Source organism: Neoarius graeffei, chromosome 27 (genome assembly GCF_027579695.1).
Source record: "Neoarius graeffei isolate fNeoGra1 chromosome 27, fNeoGra1.pri, whole genome shotgun sequence".
In the NCBI taxonomy this organism is placed as follows: domain Eukaryota; kingdom Metazoa; phylum Chordata; class Actinopteri; order Siluriformes; family Ariidae; genus Neoarius; species Neoarius graeffei.
The window spans coordinates 42,270,821-42,292,052 of record NC_083595.1 but is presented as its reverse complement, the minus strand read 5'-3'; the positions used below and the strand labels follow the sequence as shown (position 1 = coordinate 42,292,052).

General features: G+C 43.4%; 1 protein-coding gene across 1 annotated transcript in view; it reads left to right on the top strand.

Moving 5' to 3' along the window:
• lgr4 (leucine-rich repeat containing G protein-coupled receptor 4) overlaps positions 1 to 21,232 on the top strand; it is a 214,425-nt gene that overhangs the window by 138,672 nt on the left and 54,521 nt on the right. Inside the window, exons 5-6 of the mRNA XM_060912083.1 lie at positions 4,369 to 4,584; positions 19,838 to 19,909. Coding sequence (XP_060768066.1) covers positions 4,369 to 4,584; positions 19,838 to 19,909 — 288 coding nt within the window. The remainder of the gene's footprint in view (positions 1 to 4,368; positions 4,585 to 19,837; positions 19,910 to 21,232) is intronic.

Below are 21,232 nucleotides of genomic sequence, written 5' to 3'. Positions count from 1 at the left end.
CTTTATATTAGTTCTGGTGGACTATCAACGCGATACCCGGAAGCAGTGCCCCTTCGCAATATCTCAGCACGCAGTATTGCGGAGGCGCTCTTCCGCGTCATCTCCCGAGTTGGAATCCCGAAAGAGATTCTGACTGATCAAGGCACCTCGTTTATGTCACGAACACTGAATGAACTGTATGGGTTATTAGGTATTAAGCCGATCCGCACCAGCGTTTATCACCCACAAACGGACGGCTTAGTGGAACGGTTTAATCGCACCCTTAAAAACATAATTAAGAAATTTGTAAGTGAGGACGCACGTAACTGGGATAAATGGCTCGAACCCTTGCTCTTTGCAGTGCGAGAGGTCCCCCAAGCCTCCACGGGGTTCTCCCCATTTGAATTATTATATGGGCGTAAGCCGCGCGGCATTTTAGACGTGCTGCGAGAAAATTGGGAGGAGGGACCTTCACCAAGCAAAAATGAAATTCAATACGTTATTGACCTGCGCGCAAAACTCCACACACTCACACAACTAACCCAGGAGAATTTGCGGCAGGCCCAAGAACGGCAAACCCGCCTGTACGACAAGGGTACGCGCCTTAGAGAGTTTGCACCGGGAGAGAAAGTACTCGTACTGTTGCCCACATCGAGCTCTAAATTAGTCGCCAAGTAGCAAGGACCCTTTGAGGTCACACGGCGAGTAGGGGACGTCGACTATGAGGTGAAGCGAACGGACAGGGGTGGGGCGCTACAGATTTACCACCTCAACCTACTCAAACTCTGGAATGAGGAGGTCTCCGTGGCGTTGGTGTCGGTGGTTCTGGAGAAGGCGGAGCTGGGGCCGGAGGTTCAAAAAGGAACATTAGCATCATGTCCCTCTCCAGTCCCCTGTGGAGACCACCTCTCCCCGACCCAACTCGCGGAGGTTGCCCAGTTGCAGACTGAGTTTTCGGACGTGTTCTCACCCCTGCCCGGCCGCACTAACCTCATAGAGCACCACATTGAGACGCCCCCGGGGGTGGTAGTGCGTAGCCGCCCTTACAGGTTACCCGAACACAAGAAAAAGGTGGTTCGGGAAGAACTCGAGGCCATGCTCGAAATGAGCATCGTCGAGGAGTCCCACAGTGACTGGAGCAGCCCGGTGGTCTTGGTACCCAAGGCCGACGGGTCGGTCCGGTTCTGTGTGGACTATAGAAAAGTCAACGCGGTGTCTAAATTCGATGCGTACCCAATGCCTCGTATTGATGAGTTGCTTGATCAGCTAGGCACAGCTCGTTTTTACTCGACACTGGATTTAACAAAAGGTTATTGGCAGATCCCCTTGACTCCATTATCCCGTGAAAAAACGGCCTTTTCCACACCGTTCGGCTTACATCAATTCGTCACACTTCCTTTTGGGCTGTTTGGGGCGCCTGCTACGTTTCAGCGGCTGATGGACAGGGTCCTCCGTCCCCACGCCACCTATGCGGCCGCGTACTTAGACGATATCATTATTTATAGTAATGACTGGCCGCGGCACCTACAACACCTGAGGGCCGTCCTTAGGTCGCTGGGGCGGGCGGGTCTCATGGCCAACCCGAAGAAGTGTGCGATTGGGCGGGTGGAAGTACGGTATCTGGGCTTCCACTTGGGCAACGGGCAGGTGCGTCCCCAAATTAACAAGACTGCAGCGATTGCGGCCTGCCCGAGGCCCAAGACCAGAAAGGGGGTGAGACAGTTCCTGGGGCTGGCTGGCTATTATCGTAGGTTTATACCTAATTATTCGGACGTCACCAGCCCGCTGACTGATCTGACTAAAAAGGGGGCACCAGATCCGGTCCAGTGGACGGAGCAATGCCAGCGGGCTTTTTCTAAGGTTAAGGCTGCACTGTGTGGGGGGCCACTTTTACACTCCCCTGACTTTTCTCTCCCCTTTATGTTGCAGACGGATGTGTCGGACAGAGGGCTGGGGGCCGTTTTTTCCCAGCAGGTGGAGGGGGAGGATCGCCCCGTCTTGTACATTAGCCGCAAGCTGTCGGTGCGTGAGGGGCGCTACAGTACCATCGAGAAGGAGTGCCTGGCGATCAGGTGGGCGGTCCTCGCCCTCCGGTACTACCTGCTGGGACGCCCTTTCACCCTCTGTTCGGACCACGCGCCCCTCCAGTGGCTCCACCGCATGAAGGATGCCAATGCGCGGATCACCCGTTGGTATCTGGCACTCCAACCCTTTAACTTCAAGGTGATCCACAGGCCGGGGGCGCAGATGGTCGTGGCGGACTTCCTCTCCCGTCAAGGGGGGGGAGTTGGCTGCGGGCCGGATGGCTGCCCGGCCTGAGTCGGGCGGTGGGGGTATGTGGCAGCGGGGGCGTGGTCTAGCATCGGTCTGTGACAGGAGGGCGGAGTCGGGGAAGTTCTCATCTCATCTCATCTCATCTCATTATCTCTAGCCGCTTTATCCTTCTACAGGGTCGCAGGCAAGCTGGAGCCTATCCCAGCTGACTATGGGCGAAAGGCGGGGTACACCCTGGACAAGTCGCCAGGTCATCACAGGGCTGACACATAGACACAGACAACCATTCACACTCACATTCACACCTACGGTCAATTTAGAGTCACCAGTTAACCTAACCTGCATGTCTTTGGACTGTGGGGGAAACCGGAGCACCCGGAGGAAACCCACGCGGACACGGGGAGAACATGCAAACTCCGCACAGAAAGGCCCTCGCCGGCCCCGGGGCTCGAACCCAGGACCTTCTTGCTGTGAGGCGACAGCGCTAACCACTACACCACCATGCCGCCGTCGGGGAAGTTAAGTGGCAGAATCACTACACCTGTTGTTAATTGATGTGTTTGTGTGTCTTCCCAGTGACCGCGCCCTTCTTAAGGAGAGAGAGTGAGAGCAGAGGGACTCTCTCCACAACCAGACGGCTGATGTGTGTGCGTGTGTCTGAGTGTGTGTTTGCAACTGAAAAGTGCAAATAAAAGAGAGTTTTGTTAAAACAGTTCTGTCCTGCCGTCCTTCTGTGCTCCACCCACCTACATGGACTGCTACAAGCATTTTTATTTTTTGCAAATTCGATAAATAAAAACTTTATACAAAACGTCTGACAAGATAATTTCTGCTTAGAATGTAAACAAACCAGCGAAAAGACAGTAGCAATTTGTGAAAAATGCGAAAATAATTCTTTTTAAAAAAAGATACGTTCTTACCATCAAATACTTTAATTCCATAGTCTCATCTCATTATCTCTAGCCGCTTTATCCTGTTCTACAGGGTCGCAGGCAAGCTGGGGCCTATCCCAGCTGACTACGGGCGAGAGGCGGGGTACACCCTGGACAAGTCGCCAGGTCATCACAGGGCTGACACATAGACACAGACAACCATTCACACTCACATTCACACCTACGGTCAATTTAGAGTCACCAGTTAACCTAACCTGCATGTCTTTGGACTGTGGGGGAAACCGGAGCACCCGGAAGAAACCCACGCGGACACGGGGAGACATGCAAACTCCGCACAGAAAGGCCCTCACCGGCCACGGGGCTCGAACCCGGACCTTCTTGCTGTGAGGCGACAGCGCTAACCACTACACCACCGTGCTGCCCTTAATTCCATAGTTTGTTGCTTTTTTTTTTTGCATTTTTTGGCCATTTTGTTTTCAAGTAGAGTTTTTACTTCGTCCTTGGTTGCTCCAGCAACATGCTCCGCCATTTTGTTTTTCTCTACTCACAGTATATGAGCCATCTATCTATCTATCTATCTATCTATCTATCTATCTATCTATCTATCTGCTGTATCTATCTAAACGTACCAACGTATGTGGCCTAAGAAGAGAGATGTTACTTGAAAGTAGTTAATTTCATAACAGTTGCTTAAACGAATCACTCTTTTTCTGAAGTTCATTGCTCTGCTTAAGTTCTACAATGCCATGATCTTACACCCTCTGTAGTGAGCATACGTGAATGAGTCGATCGGCAGGCAGGAGGGACTTGCCCTAACTTTGTGAAGACCAGTTACAGTAGCAAATGCAATATAGCTAAATATAGCATCAGCAACACGAAAACATTATTCTGGGTAAATAAAACAAACGGCACTCTAAGGTTTATGATAAATTATGTTATTACCTACTTGTGCATTTCTTTATTATTTCTTGATTTATGTGATTGTGATAGTGTGTGCTGCTAATGGTTGGTGTTGTGGCGGCATGAAGTTATAGGCTCAGTAATCTGTGCATTTGATACGTAATCTATGCATTTTTGTAAGAAATTAAAATTCAAATGAAATTTTTAAGGAATTTGGCACGTCTCATTGCCACACTGGACTCGTAATATTTCTTTCCATGTATATACAGTAGATAGGATGACAACAACAGTCAATTTGAATTGAACCTGTCTGTCTCTCCAGGCGCTTGGATGCAAACCACATCACAGTGGTGCCTGAGGACAGTTTCCAGGGCTTGCAGCAGCTCAGACACCTGTGGCTGGATGATAACAGTCTGACCGAGGTTCCAGTTGTGCCTCTGCAGCATCAGGGGAACCTGCAGGCACTCACGCTGGCACTCAACCGCATCGGCAACATCCCAGACAACGCCTTCGCCAACCTCTCCAGCCTGGTGGTGCTGTGAGTGCAGTTTGTTTTTCCACAGTTTTACTGCTACTCGGTGGCTTTTAGCAGCTTTTGTACATGTTGTAAATGTTATAAGTGGTGTAACATGGCACACTTTCTGCAAGTTTGCTTTGAGGGAACAGCACCAAGTCTCTCCAGGTAGGCTGTTAGCACCGTTTCGATCAGCCACAATAAGTGGCGATATTATTATAGTTACAGTACGGTGCAAAAGTCTTAGGCACATGTGAAGAAATGCTGTCGACCAAAAATGGCTTAAAAAATAATTAAATGAAATGGTTCATCATTAAAAACATACTATAAACAGTAAGCAGTAAGCCATGATAAATGAAACAAAGTCAGTATTTCATATGAGACGACCCTTTGCTTTAAAAAAATAGTCTCAGGTAGAATGAATGCAGTTTTATGCGGAAATGAGCTGTAGGTTTTACTGAGCGTCTTCCAGAACCAGCCCCAGTTCTTCTGGACACTTTGACTGTCACACTCGCTTCTTCATTTTGCACCAAAACCCAGTAGCCTTCATTATGGTTTCTTTTTTCATCTGAAAAGTGTTCTGTTATGTAATATGCTGCTCAGATACAAGCATTTTTTTTTTCCTGTGCTGGAAAACGAACGCTTGGAAATCTAAAATGTTTTTGTACCGACTCGATAATGTAGAAGTCATAAAACAGAAATCTGTGACAAAATTTGTATGAAAAAAAATACGTGTGTGTGTGTGTGTGTGTGTGTGTGTGTGTATACAGTGCCTTGCAAAAGTATTCATACCCCTTGAACTTTTTCACATTTTTCCACCTAACAACCACGAACTTAAAACCAGGGCTTTGAACCAGAATTTTTTTCCTATTGGTTCGTTCCGAACAGAAACAGAATTTTAATGTTTCCGGTTTTGGGTTCCACCATTAAATAGACGTTCCCGAACCAGTTAGAACAAAAAAATTTAGTTCCCGGAATGGTTAATTACGTTCCCTGTCAGCTGTTGAACAAATGGCTATAAAATTATGTCTCTGTCTCATCCAGCTTAAGCCAAATGTAGGCTAATTCTATTACAACCTTCATTAAATAAGACAAGAAATAATTCAAAACAATTATTATTTCAAATGTTGGTGATTTGAGGCGGCACGGTGGTGTAGTGGTTAGCGCTGTCGCCTCACAGCAAGAAGGTCCTGGGTTCGAGCCCCGGGGCCGGCGAGGGCCTTTCTGTGTGGAGTTTGCATGTTCTCCCCGTGTCCGCGTGGGTTTCCTCCGGGTGCTCCGGTTTCCCCCACAGTCCAAAGACATGCAGGTTAGGTTAACTGGTGACTCTAAATTGACCGTAGGTGTGAATGTGAGTGTGAATGGTTGTCTGTGTCTATGTGTCAGCCCTGTGATGACCTGGCGACTTGTCCAGGGTGTACCCCGCCTTTCGCCCGTAGTCAGCTGGGATAGGCTCCAGCTTGCCTGCGACCCTGTAGAAGGATAAAGCGGCTAGAGATAATGAATGAATGAATGAATGAATGTTGGTGATTTGGATTCTCAGTATGTCTTCCCATCTACACAAACAGAAAAAGTGCCAAAAATGAAAGATAATTCGTTTAGTTTGTTACCAAAGGCTAGTCAGGCCCTATGCATTGATAAGCTAATAGAGATTAATGTCATTTAATGTTCGCGAGCCTCTCATTAACGTGGACAAATATATTGATATCATGTTTGAAATTGACATTTTTGAATAACGATAGACTGCAATATTTACCTCTTATTTAAGATGTGGAGACGTGATAGTAGTCCACCCTCCCGCTCTCTCCATTCAGTCAGCGAACGTCACACAGGAAGTGAACCCCAGCGGGTCATAGAAACTTGCGCAGGAGAAGAATGACTTTTTTATTTGTAGGCTACGGAAACTTTGAGGAACGAAATAAAAACCGGTATTAACTGGTTACCATTATTTTTAATAAGCGTTTCTGTTCCGGAACATAAAAAATAATAAAGTTTCTGGTTTTGTTTCTGTTCCATGTGAAATAGAAAAAGTTCCCGGTTTTCGTTTTCGTTCTTTGAACCGGTTCAAAGCTTGTTGAGGTTTTATGTGACAGACCAACATAGAGTAGCACATAATTGTGAAGTGAAACGAAAATGATAAATGGTCTTCAAAATTTTAAACACATAAAAATCTGAAAAATGTGGTGTGCATTAGTATTCAGCCCCCTGTCCTCTGATACCTCTAAATACAATCCAGTGCAATCGATTGCCTTCAGAAGTCATCTCATTAGTTAATAGAGTCCTACTGTGTGTAATTTACTCTCAGCATAAATACACTTATTCTGTGAAGGCCTCAGTGGTTTGTTAGAGAACACTGAAGAACAAACTGCATCATGAAGACCAAAGAACTCACCAGACAGGTCAGGGATAAAGTTCTGGAGAAGTTTAAAGCAGGGTTAGGTTATAAAAAAATATCCCAAGCTCTGAACATCTCAAGAAGCACTGTTCAATCCATCATTCAAAAATGGAAAAAGTATGGCACAACTGCAAACCTACCAAGACATGGCCGTCCACCTAAACTGACAGAGCGAGCAAGGAGAGCACTGGTCAGAGAAGCATCCAAGAGGCCCATGATCACTCTGGAGGAGCTGCAGAAATCCACAGCTCAGGTGGGAGAATCTGTGCACAGGACAACTATAAGTCGTACACTCCACAAATCTGGCCGTTTTGGAAGAGTAGCAAGAAGAAAGCCATTGTTGAAAGACAGGCATAAGAAGCCATGTAGGGGACACAGCAAACATGTGGAAGAAGGTGCTTTGGTCAGATGAGATCAAAGTTGAACTTTTTGGCCTAAATGAAAGCGCTATGTGTGGCGGAAAACTAACACTGCTCATCACCCTGCACACACCATCCCCACTGTGAAACATGGTGGTGGCAGCATCATGCTATGGGGATGCTTTTCTTCAGCAGGGACAGGGAAGCTGGTCAGAGTTGATGGGAAGATGGATGGAGCAAAATACAGAGCAATCCTGGAAGAAAACCTGTTGGAGGCTGCAAAAGACTTGAGACTGGGAAGGAGATTCACCTTCCAGCAAGACAATGACCCTAAACATACAGCCAGAGCTACAATGGAACGGTTTAGATCAAAGAATATTCATGTGTTAGAATGGCCCAGTCAAAGTCCAGACCTAAATCCCATTGAGCATCTGTGGCAAGACTTGAAAATTGCTGTTCACAGACGCTCTCCATCCAATCTGGCTGAGCTTGAGCTATTTTGCAAAGAAGAATGGGCAAAAATTTCAATGTCTAGATGTGCAAAGCTGGTAGAGACATACCACAAAAGACTTGCAGCTGTAATTGCAGCAAAAGGTGGCTCTACAAAGTATTGACGCAGGGGGGCTGAATACTAATGCACATCACATTTTTCAGATTTTTATTTGTTTAAAATTTTGAAGACCATTTATCATTTTCATTTCACTTCACAATTATGTGCTACTCTGTGTTGGTCTATCACATAAAATCTCAATAAAAAACTATTAAGTTTGTGGTTGTAAGGTGGAAAAATGTGAAAAAGTTCAAGGGGTATGAATACTTTTGCAAGGCACTGTATATATATATATATATATATATATATATATATATATATATATATATAGGGGGCCTAAGACTTTTGCACAGTACTGTACATGTATATAATCCCCAGGGTGTAGCGTTAGATTGGGATTGTGCTTTCTAGTGGTTATATTACCTTGTTACTGATTTGCATCTGGATATCAAGGAATGCTAGTAATTATTTGAGATGTTGCACTTTATTATATTATCTCTCTGAATGCCCTGAAGCTCAAGTTATGAAAACATCCATCCATCCATCATCTGTAGCCACTTATCCTGTCCTACAGGGTCGCAGGCAAGCTGGAGCCTATCCCAGCTGACTACGGGCGAAAGGCGGGGTACACCCTGGACAAGTCGCCAGGTCATCACAGGGCTGACACATAGACACAGACAACCATTCACACTCACATTCACACCTACGGTCAATTTAGAGTCACCAGTTAACCTAACCTGCATGTCTTTGGACTGTGGGGGAAACCGGAGCACCCCAGAGGAAACCCACGCGGACACGGAGAGAACATGCAAACTCCACACAGAAAGGCCCTCGCCGGCCGCTGGGCTCAAACCCAGGACCTTCTTGCTGTGAGGCGACAGCGCTAACCACTACACCACCGTGCCGCCCTTATGAAAAACATATTAAGTGCTATATCATTATTTCCATCTAATATCTCATTATTTTGACTTAAAGGAGAACTGAAGTCATTTTTAAACTTGCTTTATTTCTTAATTCACATGTTATTCAGTTACGTTTTCGGTTTTAGTAACCTTATATCGTGGCTCGTATTGGCAACTAATTGCAATTAAATATTATACTTATCAGCCGATTCGGTTTTTAGCCATGTTGAATTTAGTTCGTTTGGTCCATGGAAGGCATCGCTTATCCGCGCGATCTTCACGAGACTTGTGCGAGGCTTCGAAACGTGACGTGTCAGCCAGGTGTCAGTGCTGCCATTTTGAAAACTGTTTTCCAAATGAAATATTGCACAAAAACGAGTTTAAATGACGACTGCTGCCTACTTTTTTCAAACTTTTCTGATTGCTATCAAAACAAACAAAACTTCCGGCTTGATTACGTCAGCATTCGAAAGAGGATGCACGCGTCTTTTGACAACGTTGGCAGATGTCGGTCACTTTGATTTCCGCTGTACGTTTTACTTCCGTCCTACGACGTCTCGCACAGGTCTCAACGAATCTCGTTTACGGCCATCGCTTTGACATATGGACTGATATATTACCGTACATAGCATATTTCAAACACTCATAATTTGCTACAGCAGCGACAAAATAGCGATCAAAAATACATTCCTATATTTAATAAAATGAGAAATAGCATTTTGATAAAAAAAATTTGCCTTCGGTTCTCCTTTAATAACTTATTTCAAGAAATTCAGTCATCAGTTAGACTTGGTATCTCATTATTTCAACTTCAGTAATCATTCTGTCAATTATAATGGCTGCTTTCGAAACAGAAGGTTGCTGCCTTGTTGCCTCGCTGCTGTAACAGACGGGTGTCTCATAAGCCAGGACTTTTAACTGAAGACATCATCTAAGGATGTTCATTTCAAATGACCTTTTAAAGGAACAGTCCACCGTACTTCCATAATGAAATATGCTCTTATCTGAATTGAGACGAGCTGCTCCGTACCTCTCCGAGCTTTGCGCGACCTCCCAGTCAGTCAGACGCAGTCAGATGCGCTGTCACTCCTGTTAGCAATGTAGCTAGGCTCAGTATGGCCAATGGTATTTTTTGGGGCTGTAGTTAGATGCGACCAAACTCTTCCGCGTTTTTCCTGTTTACATAGGTTTATATGACCAGTGATATGAAACAAGTTCAGTTACACAAATTGAAACGTGGCGATTTTCTATGCTATGGAAAGTCCGCACTATAATGACAGGCGTACTAACACCTTCTGCGCGCTTCGGCAGCGCATTGATATCTGAGCTCCGTATCAATGCGCTGCCGAAGCGCGCAGAAGGTGTTCGTATGCCTGTCATTATAGTGCGGACTTTCCATAGCACAGAAAATCGCTACGTTTCAATTTGTGTAACTGAACTTGTTTCATATCACTGGTCATATAAACCTATGTAAACAGGAAAAACGCAGAAGAGTTTGGTCGCATCTAACTACAGCCCCAAAAAATACCATTGGCCATACTGAGCCTAGCTACATTGCTAACAGGAGTGACAGCGCATCTGACTGCGTCTGACTGACTGGGAGGTCGCGCAAAGCTCGGAGAGGTACGGAGCAGCTCGTCTCAATTCAGATAAGAGCATATTTCATTATGGAAGTACGGTGGACTGTTCCTTTAAGATAGCATTTATGGTAACTTACACACACCGTGTAACTAAACCAATGAGTTAGCTAGTTAGCTAACAGATCAGCATGATGCATCACAAATCATATCGAACTAATTTATTTGGTTATAGTCGCAGGGTTATAAGATAGTACAATGTCTGTTTCTTGGTAGATTCTCAAAAATCTATGTGGAAAAACCCCCAGAACTTATATTTGTATCCGAAATCACTTTTCACTGAAGGTCAGTCCGTCGTTTTTTTTTTTTCCCCTTCTGTTGTTTGAGGGAGCTGCTGCACAGATTTATGTGGAATAGCCAGCATCAAAGATACCTCAGTGTTGCCTTCAGCTGGGAGCAGAATGAAGGGATTTTAGAAGACAGGAAACGAGAGTTTGATCCATCAATCCATTTTGAACGGTCCTTGATGTTGATGCCTCGCTGTCTTGTTAGACCTCCTGAGGCAGAATGTTCTCCGTCTCAAACGCACCCGATATCTCATTATTTCGACTTAATAACTCATTATTTTAAGTTTTCTTGCCATTTTGACTTAATTATTTGACAGCCTACAATTATTAATAAGAACAATTTATACAATAATTCAATAATATTGGGGGCGGCATGGTGGTGTAAGTGGTTAGCATGGTCACCTCACAGCAAGAAGGTCCGGGTTCGAGCCCCGTGGCCGGCGAGGGCCTTTCTGTGTGGAGTTTGCATGTTCTCCCCGTGTCCGCGTGGGTTTCCTCCAGGTGCTCCGGTTTCCCCCACAGTCCAAAGACATGCAGGTTAGGTTAACTGGTGACTCTAAATTGACCGTAGGTGTGAATGTGAGTGTGAATGGTTGTCTGTGTCTATGTGTCAGCCCTGTGATGACCTGGCGACTTGTCCAGGGTGTACCCCGCCTCTCGCCCATAGTCAGCTGGGATAGGCTCCAGCTTGCCTGCGACCCTGTACAGGATAAGCGGCTACGGGTAATGGATGGATGGATAAATAACATTGGCTGGTGTTGAGTGGTATAGCAGATGAGTTGAAGACCAGTTCAGTATCATGCTAGCTGAATGGAATATATCTGATATACCACGAAAAAACCCCAGCCAAATTATTATCTCATCTCATCTCATTATCTCTAGCCGCTTTATCCTGTTCTACAGGGTCGCAGGCAAGCTGGAGCCTATCCCAGCTGACTACGGGCGAAAGGCGGGGTACACCCTGGACAAGTCGCCAGGTCATCACAGGGCTGACACATAGACACAGACAACCATTCACACTCACATTCACACCTACGCTCAATTTAGAGTCACCAGTTAACCTAACCTGCATGTCTTTGGACTGTGGGGGAAACCGGAGCACCCGGAGGAAACCCACGCGGACACGGGGAGAACATGCAAACTCCACACAGAAAGGCCCTCGCCGGCCACGGGGCTCAAACCCGGACCTTCTTGCTGTGAGGCGACAGCGCTAACCACTACACCACCGTGCCGCCCAAATTATTATTATTATTATTATTATTATTATTATTATTATTATTATTATTATACATACACATTCCTTGCAGGTGTTCAGCTTGTCTTTCTTTTTCAGAATTTTCTCAAAATCTTCCATATTTAACGAAGCAAACCTGGCGGCCGTGTTTGTTTACAAATCGTCCCGGTCGCTCGCTAGCACGGAAGTTTTACATCGCCGACGTGTGACGTCATGTTGTCTTGACAACCAGGCAATATCGTAAACCATATTCAACGCTCATTCTCCATTGGGTAGAGTGACGTAATACACGTAGGATAAGCGATATGCTAACAATATCGCATGCTATCAAACCAAATGAATGAAACCCGCTAGAAGGGAATAGAATACGTTTTTATTCCATCGAAAAAGCGTCCTGTCTGTGTAATATTAGCTCATCATTCATAAGCCTTATGTTTCTCACATAATAATTCAGCCAGATGTGGAAGCTTTTATGGAATTAATTTGACATAAGTATATACAGGACGTCCAATGACGGATAAATCACTTAAATGTGTTCAGTTATGGTCCGTCAAATTACATCAGTTTAAAGTGTTAGGAGTCGAATAAATAATGAGACAGCTCAAAATAAGTGGAAATTATGAAATATTAAGTCAAAGTAACAAGATGATAAGTCAAAATAATGACATAATAACACTTCAGCATATTTTTGAACTTGCAGTTCAATACTTATGTATATTTTGAGTCTTAGTGACACATTTAGAGTTGCTGTCTTTGGGTTTGTGCCAGTCAGCGTTGCTCTAAGCCACTCTTGGACATTTCTGATTGTCTTAGGCCCAATCCCAATTCTAATTTCTACCCCTACCCCTCCGCCTTCCCCTCCGCCTTCCCCTTGGCCCTTCCCCTTGAAACTGAGCTACAAGGGATAGGGCTTGAAATTCAACCCTTACGTATTGGGATAGCCCTTCAACGATCGCATACGTCATCGCGTACCTCCGTCAGCGTTTACGTTAGCAAAACGCGACCAAATGCGTCATTGGCTGCGACCAGCCGCTACAGTCAGAGCCAGAACAGAAATCTCTGCTGGCAGGGTGTGATTTGTTAACTAACACCACTGAATGGGATATCTTTGGCGCTTCGTGCACCACATCCGACAGAATGAGGTGTCAGAACACTCATGTAAACAATAAAAGCGAGAATAACAGAACAAAACGTACGCAGTAAAGCAACCGAAAACAATACTCACTCCCAAAGCTTTTTAGCAGCAGCTTGGATTTCAGAAATCGCTGCTCATTCTCAGCTCGAAAGCGAATCAAGCGGCGTGTTTCCTCTGGATAACAACTTAAAACACGTAAATAATGGAGAAAATACATTTATGACAATCTTTCGCCGCGGGAACCGCCATCTTTCTGAAATCCGCATGAAATCTCGCTGAAATCCGCATGGCATTGTGGGAAGTCACTCAAACCCCTTCGTTCGGAGTCTGCTCCAGGAAAATCTCCATTTGGAGGGGTACAGAAGCCCTCCCCCTTCCCCTACCCCTCCGCGTTAACTGGGATTGGGATACCCCTACCCCTTCACGTGAACGCGCAAAATGGAGGGGAAGGGCTAAGGGGTTGGTCCAAGGGGTGAAATGGGATTCGGCCTTACTGTGTAAACTAAATCTCAGCTAAATCTATAAGCTTCCTGGACAAATATGGTGCCTTGGCAGCTCAGGAAAAGGCCACATGCTCTCTCTCTCTCTCTCTCTCTCACACACACACACACACACACACACAGGTACACTCCGTGTTGACAGCAAGTTTGGAAAACAGTAAAAGCAGAATCCAAAATGTACCCAAGTATCTTGGAATCGCCAAAGGAACATCGAGCCCCCGTATCTGTTTCTCTCTCTCCCTGAACATTTCTCTGTGATTCTGATTTACCGATTCCTTTCCTGCTGCTGGAAAATATTTGTCTAAGGAGTGTAGGCCAATTAGTCCGTTAACTAGGCTGAACAAACAGGCAGGCGTGCATGAGGCCTGATGAGTTCTCCGCTCCCAGCTTGCACAAGTGTACCTCTGTTTGGACTGCTCTGCTGAACCGTGCTTCTTTTTAATGATTGGAAATTTACAGGAAAAATAGCCATATGAGTTATCTCAGAGATAATAAATTAGATATATGGATATTACAGCACAAGGAAGGTCTGACATTTATTCCGGTATCAGTGATAATTCCTTAGAGTAGTGTAGTCATCACTAAACACATGTGGATATGCTTCTATTTTAGAAATGCATATTAACTCTGTGAGGTGGATTCTGTATTTAGAGTTAGCTGGATAAGGTGTTATGCATTCTAAGTTCTTGTGTTTTACTAGATCAGGCTTTCAGGTAGTTTAAACAGAGGCTCTCAAACTTCGTATAGTTAGGGATAACTTACTAACTGTTAAAAATAAAAATAAAAAATCACAGACCCTCTCACTACATCTTAGGGATCTCATCTCATCTCATCATCTCTAGCCGCTTTATCCTTCTACAGGGTCGCAGGCAAGCTGGAGCCTATCCCAGCTGACTACGGGCAAAAGGTGGGGTACACCCTGGACAAGTCGCCAGGTCATCACAGGGCTGACACATAGACACAGACAACCATTCACACTCACATTCACACCTACGGTCAATTTAGAGTCACCAGTTAACCTAACCGCGTGTCTTTGGACTGTGGGGGAAACCGGAGCACCCGGAGGAAACCCACGCGGACACGGGGAGAACATGCAAACTCCACACAGAAAGGCCCTCGCCGGCCACGGGGCTCGAACCCGGACCTTCTTGCTGTGAGGCGACAGCGCTAACCACTACACCACCGTGCCGCCCACATCTTAGGGATACATTTATAAATTTATAATTTAAGTCTGGAATATATATATATATATATTCTGTCCACATTCACTGGATATGAGCAATTGCGCACTCTGATTGGCTACTCTACTACTAGGCTATCAGCTCATGTACCGTGAGTAGAGAAAAATAAAATGGCGGAGCGTGTTGCTGAACCAACCGAGGACAAAATAAAAACTCTACTCGAAAACAAAACCTCAAAAAATACACAAAAAAAGCAACAAAATATGGAATAAAAGTATTTGATGGTAAGAATGTATATTTTTCTTTTTATTTTTTAATTTTCAAGAATTATTATTTTTGCATTTTTCACAAATTGCTCCTGTCATTTCGCCAGATTGTTTACATTCTAAGCAGAAATGAGTTTGTCGGACGTTTTGTATAAAGGTTTTATTCATTGAATTTGCAAAAAATAAAAATGCTCTGTTTCTCAAAATCCAGTGAATGTGGATAGAATAAAACAGTTATTCCATTCAATCTCGTCGTACACGGCTTATAGCCAACTCAGTGCTATGCACCTCGTCGGCTATCAGCTCATGTACGACTCAATTTCGTGGAATAACTGTTTAATATCTGGAATGTATATATTTCTGTAAATTGACAATCTATTGTGACAGTGTCCATTGAACTACGAATTTATTTTTAAAATGATTTGAAATGCTAGGCACATTTTTAAATGTGTACAATAATATTATGATTGTTTATTTGAGCCATAGTGGGTTTTTTTCCTCTCAACTTTCCTCGAGTAGTCATTATTTATAACCATAATATCTTTGATAATGGTGAGTTGAGGGTTCCACTACTGTGATATAAAAATGAATACCTCCTGGCTATGCTTCATAGACTGCTTTGGGGTTCTCGGGCTCCACTTTGAGAACCGTGGGTTTAAAGAGGTCACTACGCATACAGTGCAAAGTAGCATGCGAAGAACATGAATATTTCTAGTTTGTGAAGATGCCCAAATTATGTGCTTGTCTGGCCAAATTTGTATGCAAGTATGCAGCCAGACGTATCTTCATGGTTAACTCCATCCCACACCCACACGGTCACAACATGGTCATTTCATTTTTAAAATAAAAACAAGCCACAATACTCCGACTATACATCTAAACACCATGGTTATACTGCATGGTATATTTTTATCTAAACGCCTCAGGTAGCCAAACATGTACGGTTATGTGTCTGTGTGAACAAGCTACGTTTTACGTTTAGCAAACAGCTATTATGGTAGCTATGGCTAAGTCTTGTGTTAGTATGCTAAATTTTTATTTGTTGTTGTTGCTAAGTCAGTTATTAACACATAACTGGATTTATTGAAATATTCCTCCTCAAAGTGTCTTTAATTATAAACCGTATGTTATGCCTCTTTTTTTTTGTACAGAGCATACTATGGTTGGTTTATGCTAGTTATGCTAGTTAAAAAAAAATACCAAAGTCCTTCCCACGCCAAGTGGCGCATAGGGTGGCGCCGATCTCCGTTTCCGTAGCCCTCGGCCTCTCGCCTATTACATAGCTAGGGTTACAGTGGGGGTCTAGTCCTCTGGTTTATGCTAGTTATGCTAGTTTGTGCTATTACTTTATTTACAGTGAGGCTGAAGAAGTTTTGATTGCCTTAAACCTTTTCTGCTGCCTCATAATAATAATTTTTTGGCTTCATCCACTGAAACTAAACACATTTTTGGTCATAGTAACTGTGAAAATACAAAACTGAAGCAGTCTGAGGTGGTTCTGTCTCCACATGTGAATTTGACTGACTGCTGCTGTTAGTCACAACACTGTAGTTTACCATGTGATCATTTTGGGATCCTGCATACTGTAGTGCAGTTTGTGGTCATACTGTATATTCTGTTTCTGTTTAATATCTGTAAAATTATACTGATTATTTGTTCAGTCATTTCCAGAGCCGCTGAGGTGACGGTGGTTATTTTTTTAATAACGTGCGACCAGAAACGATTACGGTGAAGCCAGGAGTTAATGGCGATGAAATATTGTGGCAATTATTGCATTTTAAAAAAGTGAGTAAGATACAAAGAAATTAATTGAATTAAACCATTGTGGTGACTTGAACCTAAAAATGGAGATGGAGATGACAATATTACACGTCTGTGTTCATGCTATAATGAACTGGATGCCACATAATTATTCAGCATGGCTTTCCATGGCCAATGGTTGAGAGGAGAAAACCTCTAAATAACCTAGTAGAAGGCAACAGGAAACCGCTATTGTAATTCGTCCCAAGGAACTGATGGCCAGAGCCGTCAGAGCGGCCATGTCACTGGAGTGATATGCCAAATAGATAGATAGATTCCATGGCCACGATAATGTATAGTATGTGACCTTGAGGTATTAACTTGTGGTTTCAATGCAACAATGATTAAAAACGTAACCTTATGAAAGGTTGGTTGGCTGGTTGGTTGGTTGGTTGACTGCAGCAGAGTCCTTGTTTTTATATATATATATATTAGGGTGCCAATAAAAAATGAAGTTATCTATTTCTCAAGTCCCCCCCCCCCCGTTTTATTCCTTGGGCTAAATATATCATGCTGTGAAATATTAGCTAAATTTATTGATGTTTAGAGGTGTCACAAACTCCCTGGAATTTGGAATTATTGTGTGATTTTGGCTAATGACTTGTTTCAAAAAAAAAAACTTGGATAGCATGTAAGGAAATCATATGAAGCTACTAATTTGCAGAGATGAAAACTTTATTAAACAGTATTGAACACTTAAATACATAGAAGCAATAAAAGGACCAAACATCTTTTTTAAAGAGTACTCTTCTTCACTGTTGGATGCTGTTTTCGATGGTATTCGACAACTTGTAAAAGATACTGTTTTTGATCCTCATGAATGGTGATGCCATCATTGAACTGCTGAACAAGAGCTACACCTCTTTCAGCTGAATCGTTGACAACTTTCAGTCCACCAATTAGTCTCTTTCCTTCCTGGTAATCTTCATCTTCTGGCCATTCCTCCGGGGCTTTTCCTAAAGCCTAGGTCACAACCGGCCGTACGTGCTCCTACGGCCGGTCTACGTGCAAAAAACGCAAGAAACGCACTGAGGGCGCGCGTGTGACGTGCTGATTTTCGAGCCGTAGACTGGCCGCAGACCGGCCACAGAGGTTCTTTGTCATGTCAAACAAACTCTACGGGCGCTTACGTTTTTTTTCAGGTTACAAGACAAACTTACGGCCAACGTGCGTCTTTCTCCACGAACAAAAAAAAACGCAGCGATTTGGGAAACGCCAAAAATCGCACGGCCAAAAAATCGTACGTCCGGTTGTGACCTAGGCTTAAGAAGCCTGTTGGAATGCGAAGGCTTGTGAACAAAGTGTGGGTGTGCTTTGTAATGAAGCTCGAGATGCTCAGGATCTTGATATTTTCTAAATCTACATCTTTTCGTGGCTTATCAGATTCTCCTCCTTCAGGTCCAGACAATTATACAACAGTAGGATTCTCAGAGGCTTTATGCCACCTCTAAATATTGTTGCATCTTATTCTAAATTTATATTTCATTTTCTTGCTATTAAAGGAAAATAATTAGAGGGTGAGACTTTAAAAAAAATGCAAAAATGAATTTTCCCCATTGTTATGATTGGCACCCTAATATATATATATATATATATATATATATATATATATATATATATATATATATATTAGTGCTGTCAAGCGATTAAAATATTTAATCGCGATTAATGTTGCGACAGTCATAGTTAACTCGCGATTAATCGCAATTTAATCGCACATTTTTGTCACATAAAAAAACATTGTAATTCTCTTATCAGCATAAAAAAGTGAATGGGCTTGCTTTGTACCAATGTTTTTTTTTATTGCAAAGCATAACACGTCTTGACACAACCACTGCAAAATGAAACCTAAGCCGAGCACCGGCGCGGGGCTAGCAAGAGAACCATGAGTGAAATGATCTACTTTTTGAGTTAGTCTACAACTCTAATCAGAGAGACAGGTTACACAGTGACGGTAGGCTTGACATGCTTGATTATAATATAAAGTACACTATTATATTAAGTTTAAGTTGTTCGTTGATAAATATTGCATTGAATCTGATCTTTACTGTTTCAGCTCACTTAACACATTTTGTACTTTTACACTTTCTGCCTGTTGATGCGTCGCGCTGTCCAATCAGAGGCGGCCAAATTTGCATATTACAGGAAGGATTTCTGGGATAGCTTTGAGTTTACAGTTCAGAGGGATCTGGCTTCTTTAGATGCTGTCTTCTTAAAACTGAATAAATATTTAAAAAGAGCCAAATTAGCCAGTCTTTTGAACGGCTCTTTTCACAGAACGGATCACAAAGATGCGGATCCCATCAAAGAGCCATAAATCCCATCTCTACTAGCGCGCCCTGCCCACGCTGGTTCTTTGGGGGAGGGCAGAGGACTCTGGCTGTGCGGGGCGTGGCATTACAGTCTAGCTGCTATCGGTTTTCTAAGCAAAGTCTCTGTTCCAAGTTCCTGGCAGTTTCAAAAGCTTATGAAAAACCTACATCATGTCACAGAGCGTTAATCTCGCGATAAAAAAATTATCGCCGTTAAAATTGAGTCAAGTTAACGCGTTAATAACGCGACATTTTTGACAGCACTAATATATATATATATATATATATATATATATATATATATATATTTATATTTATATATATATATTAGCTTGGATTACTGCCTGTCAGGAGTTTCCCTGTATCCCCATCTTCTGTCCATATCCACATGGGTTTCTTCTGGGTTCTTTGGTTTGCTTTGACCTTCCAAAAAAAAAAAATGCCAGGTGGATTAGCTACTATAAATTGCCCCAAGTGTGAATGTGTGTGCATGGTGCTCTGTGCAGAATTGGCTTCCCATCCAGGATGTGTTCTCCCGCCTCTCACCTAGTGTTCCCAGGCTCCAGATGCTGAACATAAATTGATTGATTAATTGATTGAGTGACCCAGCGTAGCACTCTTTTTGTTTTACACATTATCCTATGTGTAGTCATGTTACCCTTATCAGGTACATATGCAACAATTCCCTCACTAATGCTAACAATTTGATTCTTTTTCAGGCATCTGCACAATAACAGGATTGAGAAGATCGGGAAGAACTGTTTCAGTGGCCTGGACAATTTAGAAACATTGTGAGTTACCAAATCATAAATCAAATATACATTCATTTCCTCTTCAGCTGTTTTATTCGCAAGTTTTGTTAACACTGAAAACAGAAACTACAGAAATGTATCCAAGATCCAGATTACTGAAGAACTTGGATGAAGAGTCGTAATGAATTTGCTGCTGTTGCTTCAGTGCCCTCTACAGCCAGATGCAAAAATGTTATGACCAACTTCTAGCTCTGAAGCTGTATACCAGAATTTCCTAGTCGTGTTTTTTTTTTTTGTCTAAATCTAGGAATGAAGAGCTGTAAATAACTGTGACAGGTGTGTTAGGTACTCAGAGAGCGTATACACGTGGACTTCCTGGAGGAAACACTGCTACATACTGAGAGTGTATGTAGTCTCCCACCAGTGTGCCAGTCAGTTATTGGTCTCGTCTGTGATTTATCATTTTTAAAAGCACCACAGTCGACACGTTCTGTTTACCTCAGTCCAGCCAACACAGCGTCATTTGTATATGTTTCTGTTCATGCTACTTGTTTTGTGTATATAAGGTGGAAACTATGCTTACATTGATGTCAGGGTTAGTTAGTTTACCATACAGCTATTCGCTCGTCTGTATGTGTCTCATTGGCCGTCTCATACTCTGCGTAGGAAAAACGCCTCCTGTTTTTTTCCCCTCTCACTCAGACAGTCTTAGCTGGAAGGGGCTCCGTTTAACCTTTTGTCTATTCATTAACTTGAGAAGTCAAGAATGCTAGTGGAGAGTGGAGGAAGTTTATGCTGGGCCTCGTTCCTCATCTCTGTCTCTCTCTCTCTCTCTCTCTTTCTTCCTGTCTTGCCCTCGGCAAGTGGAGGAAGAGGGGAAGGGGAAGGCAGATAGCCATCGCTGACTCGGCTTTATTTACTCTGGCCGCAGTTAGGACAGGAAGAGGGCACGCCAACATCCTCCATCTCCTTGGGGGTAGCACGACAAGGGAAGGGGCATGAGTGGTTGAGGAGGCAAAATGCCAGTGTGTCATAGGGCAATTACGACAAATGAGCGGAAATAAACACTGTCGCGGATTTCTTTCTTTTTTTTTTTTTCCATCAGGGTTACCTGATGCACAGTGGTTTCATCTTGTGTGTTGCAACAGCTGTAGACAAGAAAGTAAAACACAAGTGTGTTAAATTTAATATCAGTCCTGTTCAAATAAAACCCCGGATATAACCCTATAATTGTGTGGTTAAGCTTTGCTGATGCTGTTGTTTCACACTCTCATTGAATTATAAGAATCATTCAGGGATCCAAAAGGTGTTTCATGTTTGAATTCAGAAACCACATCCACATCAACGGATGCCTGGATTATC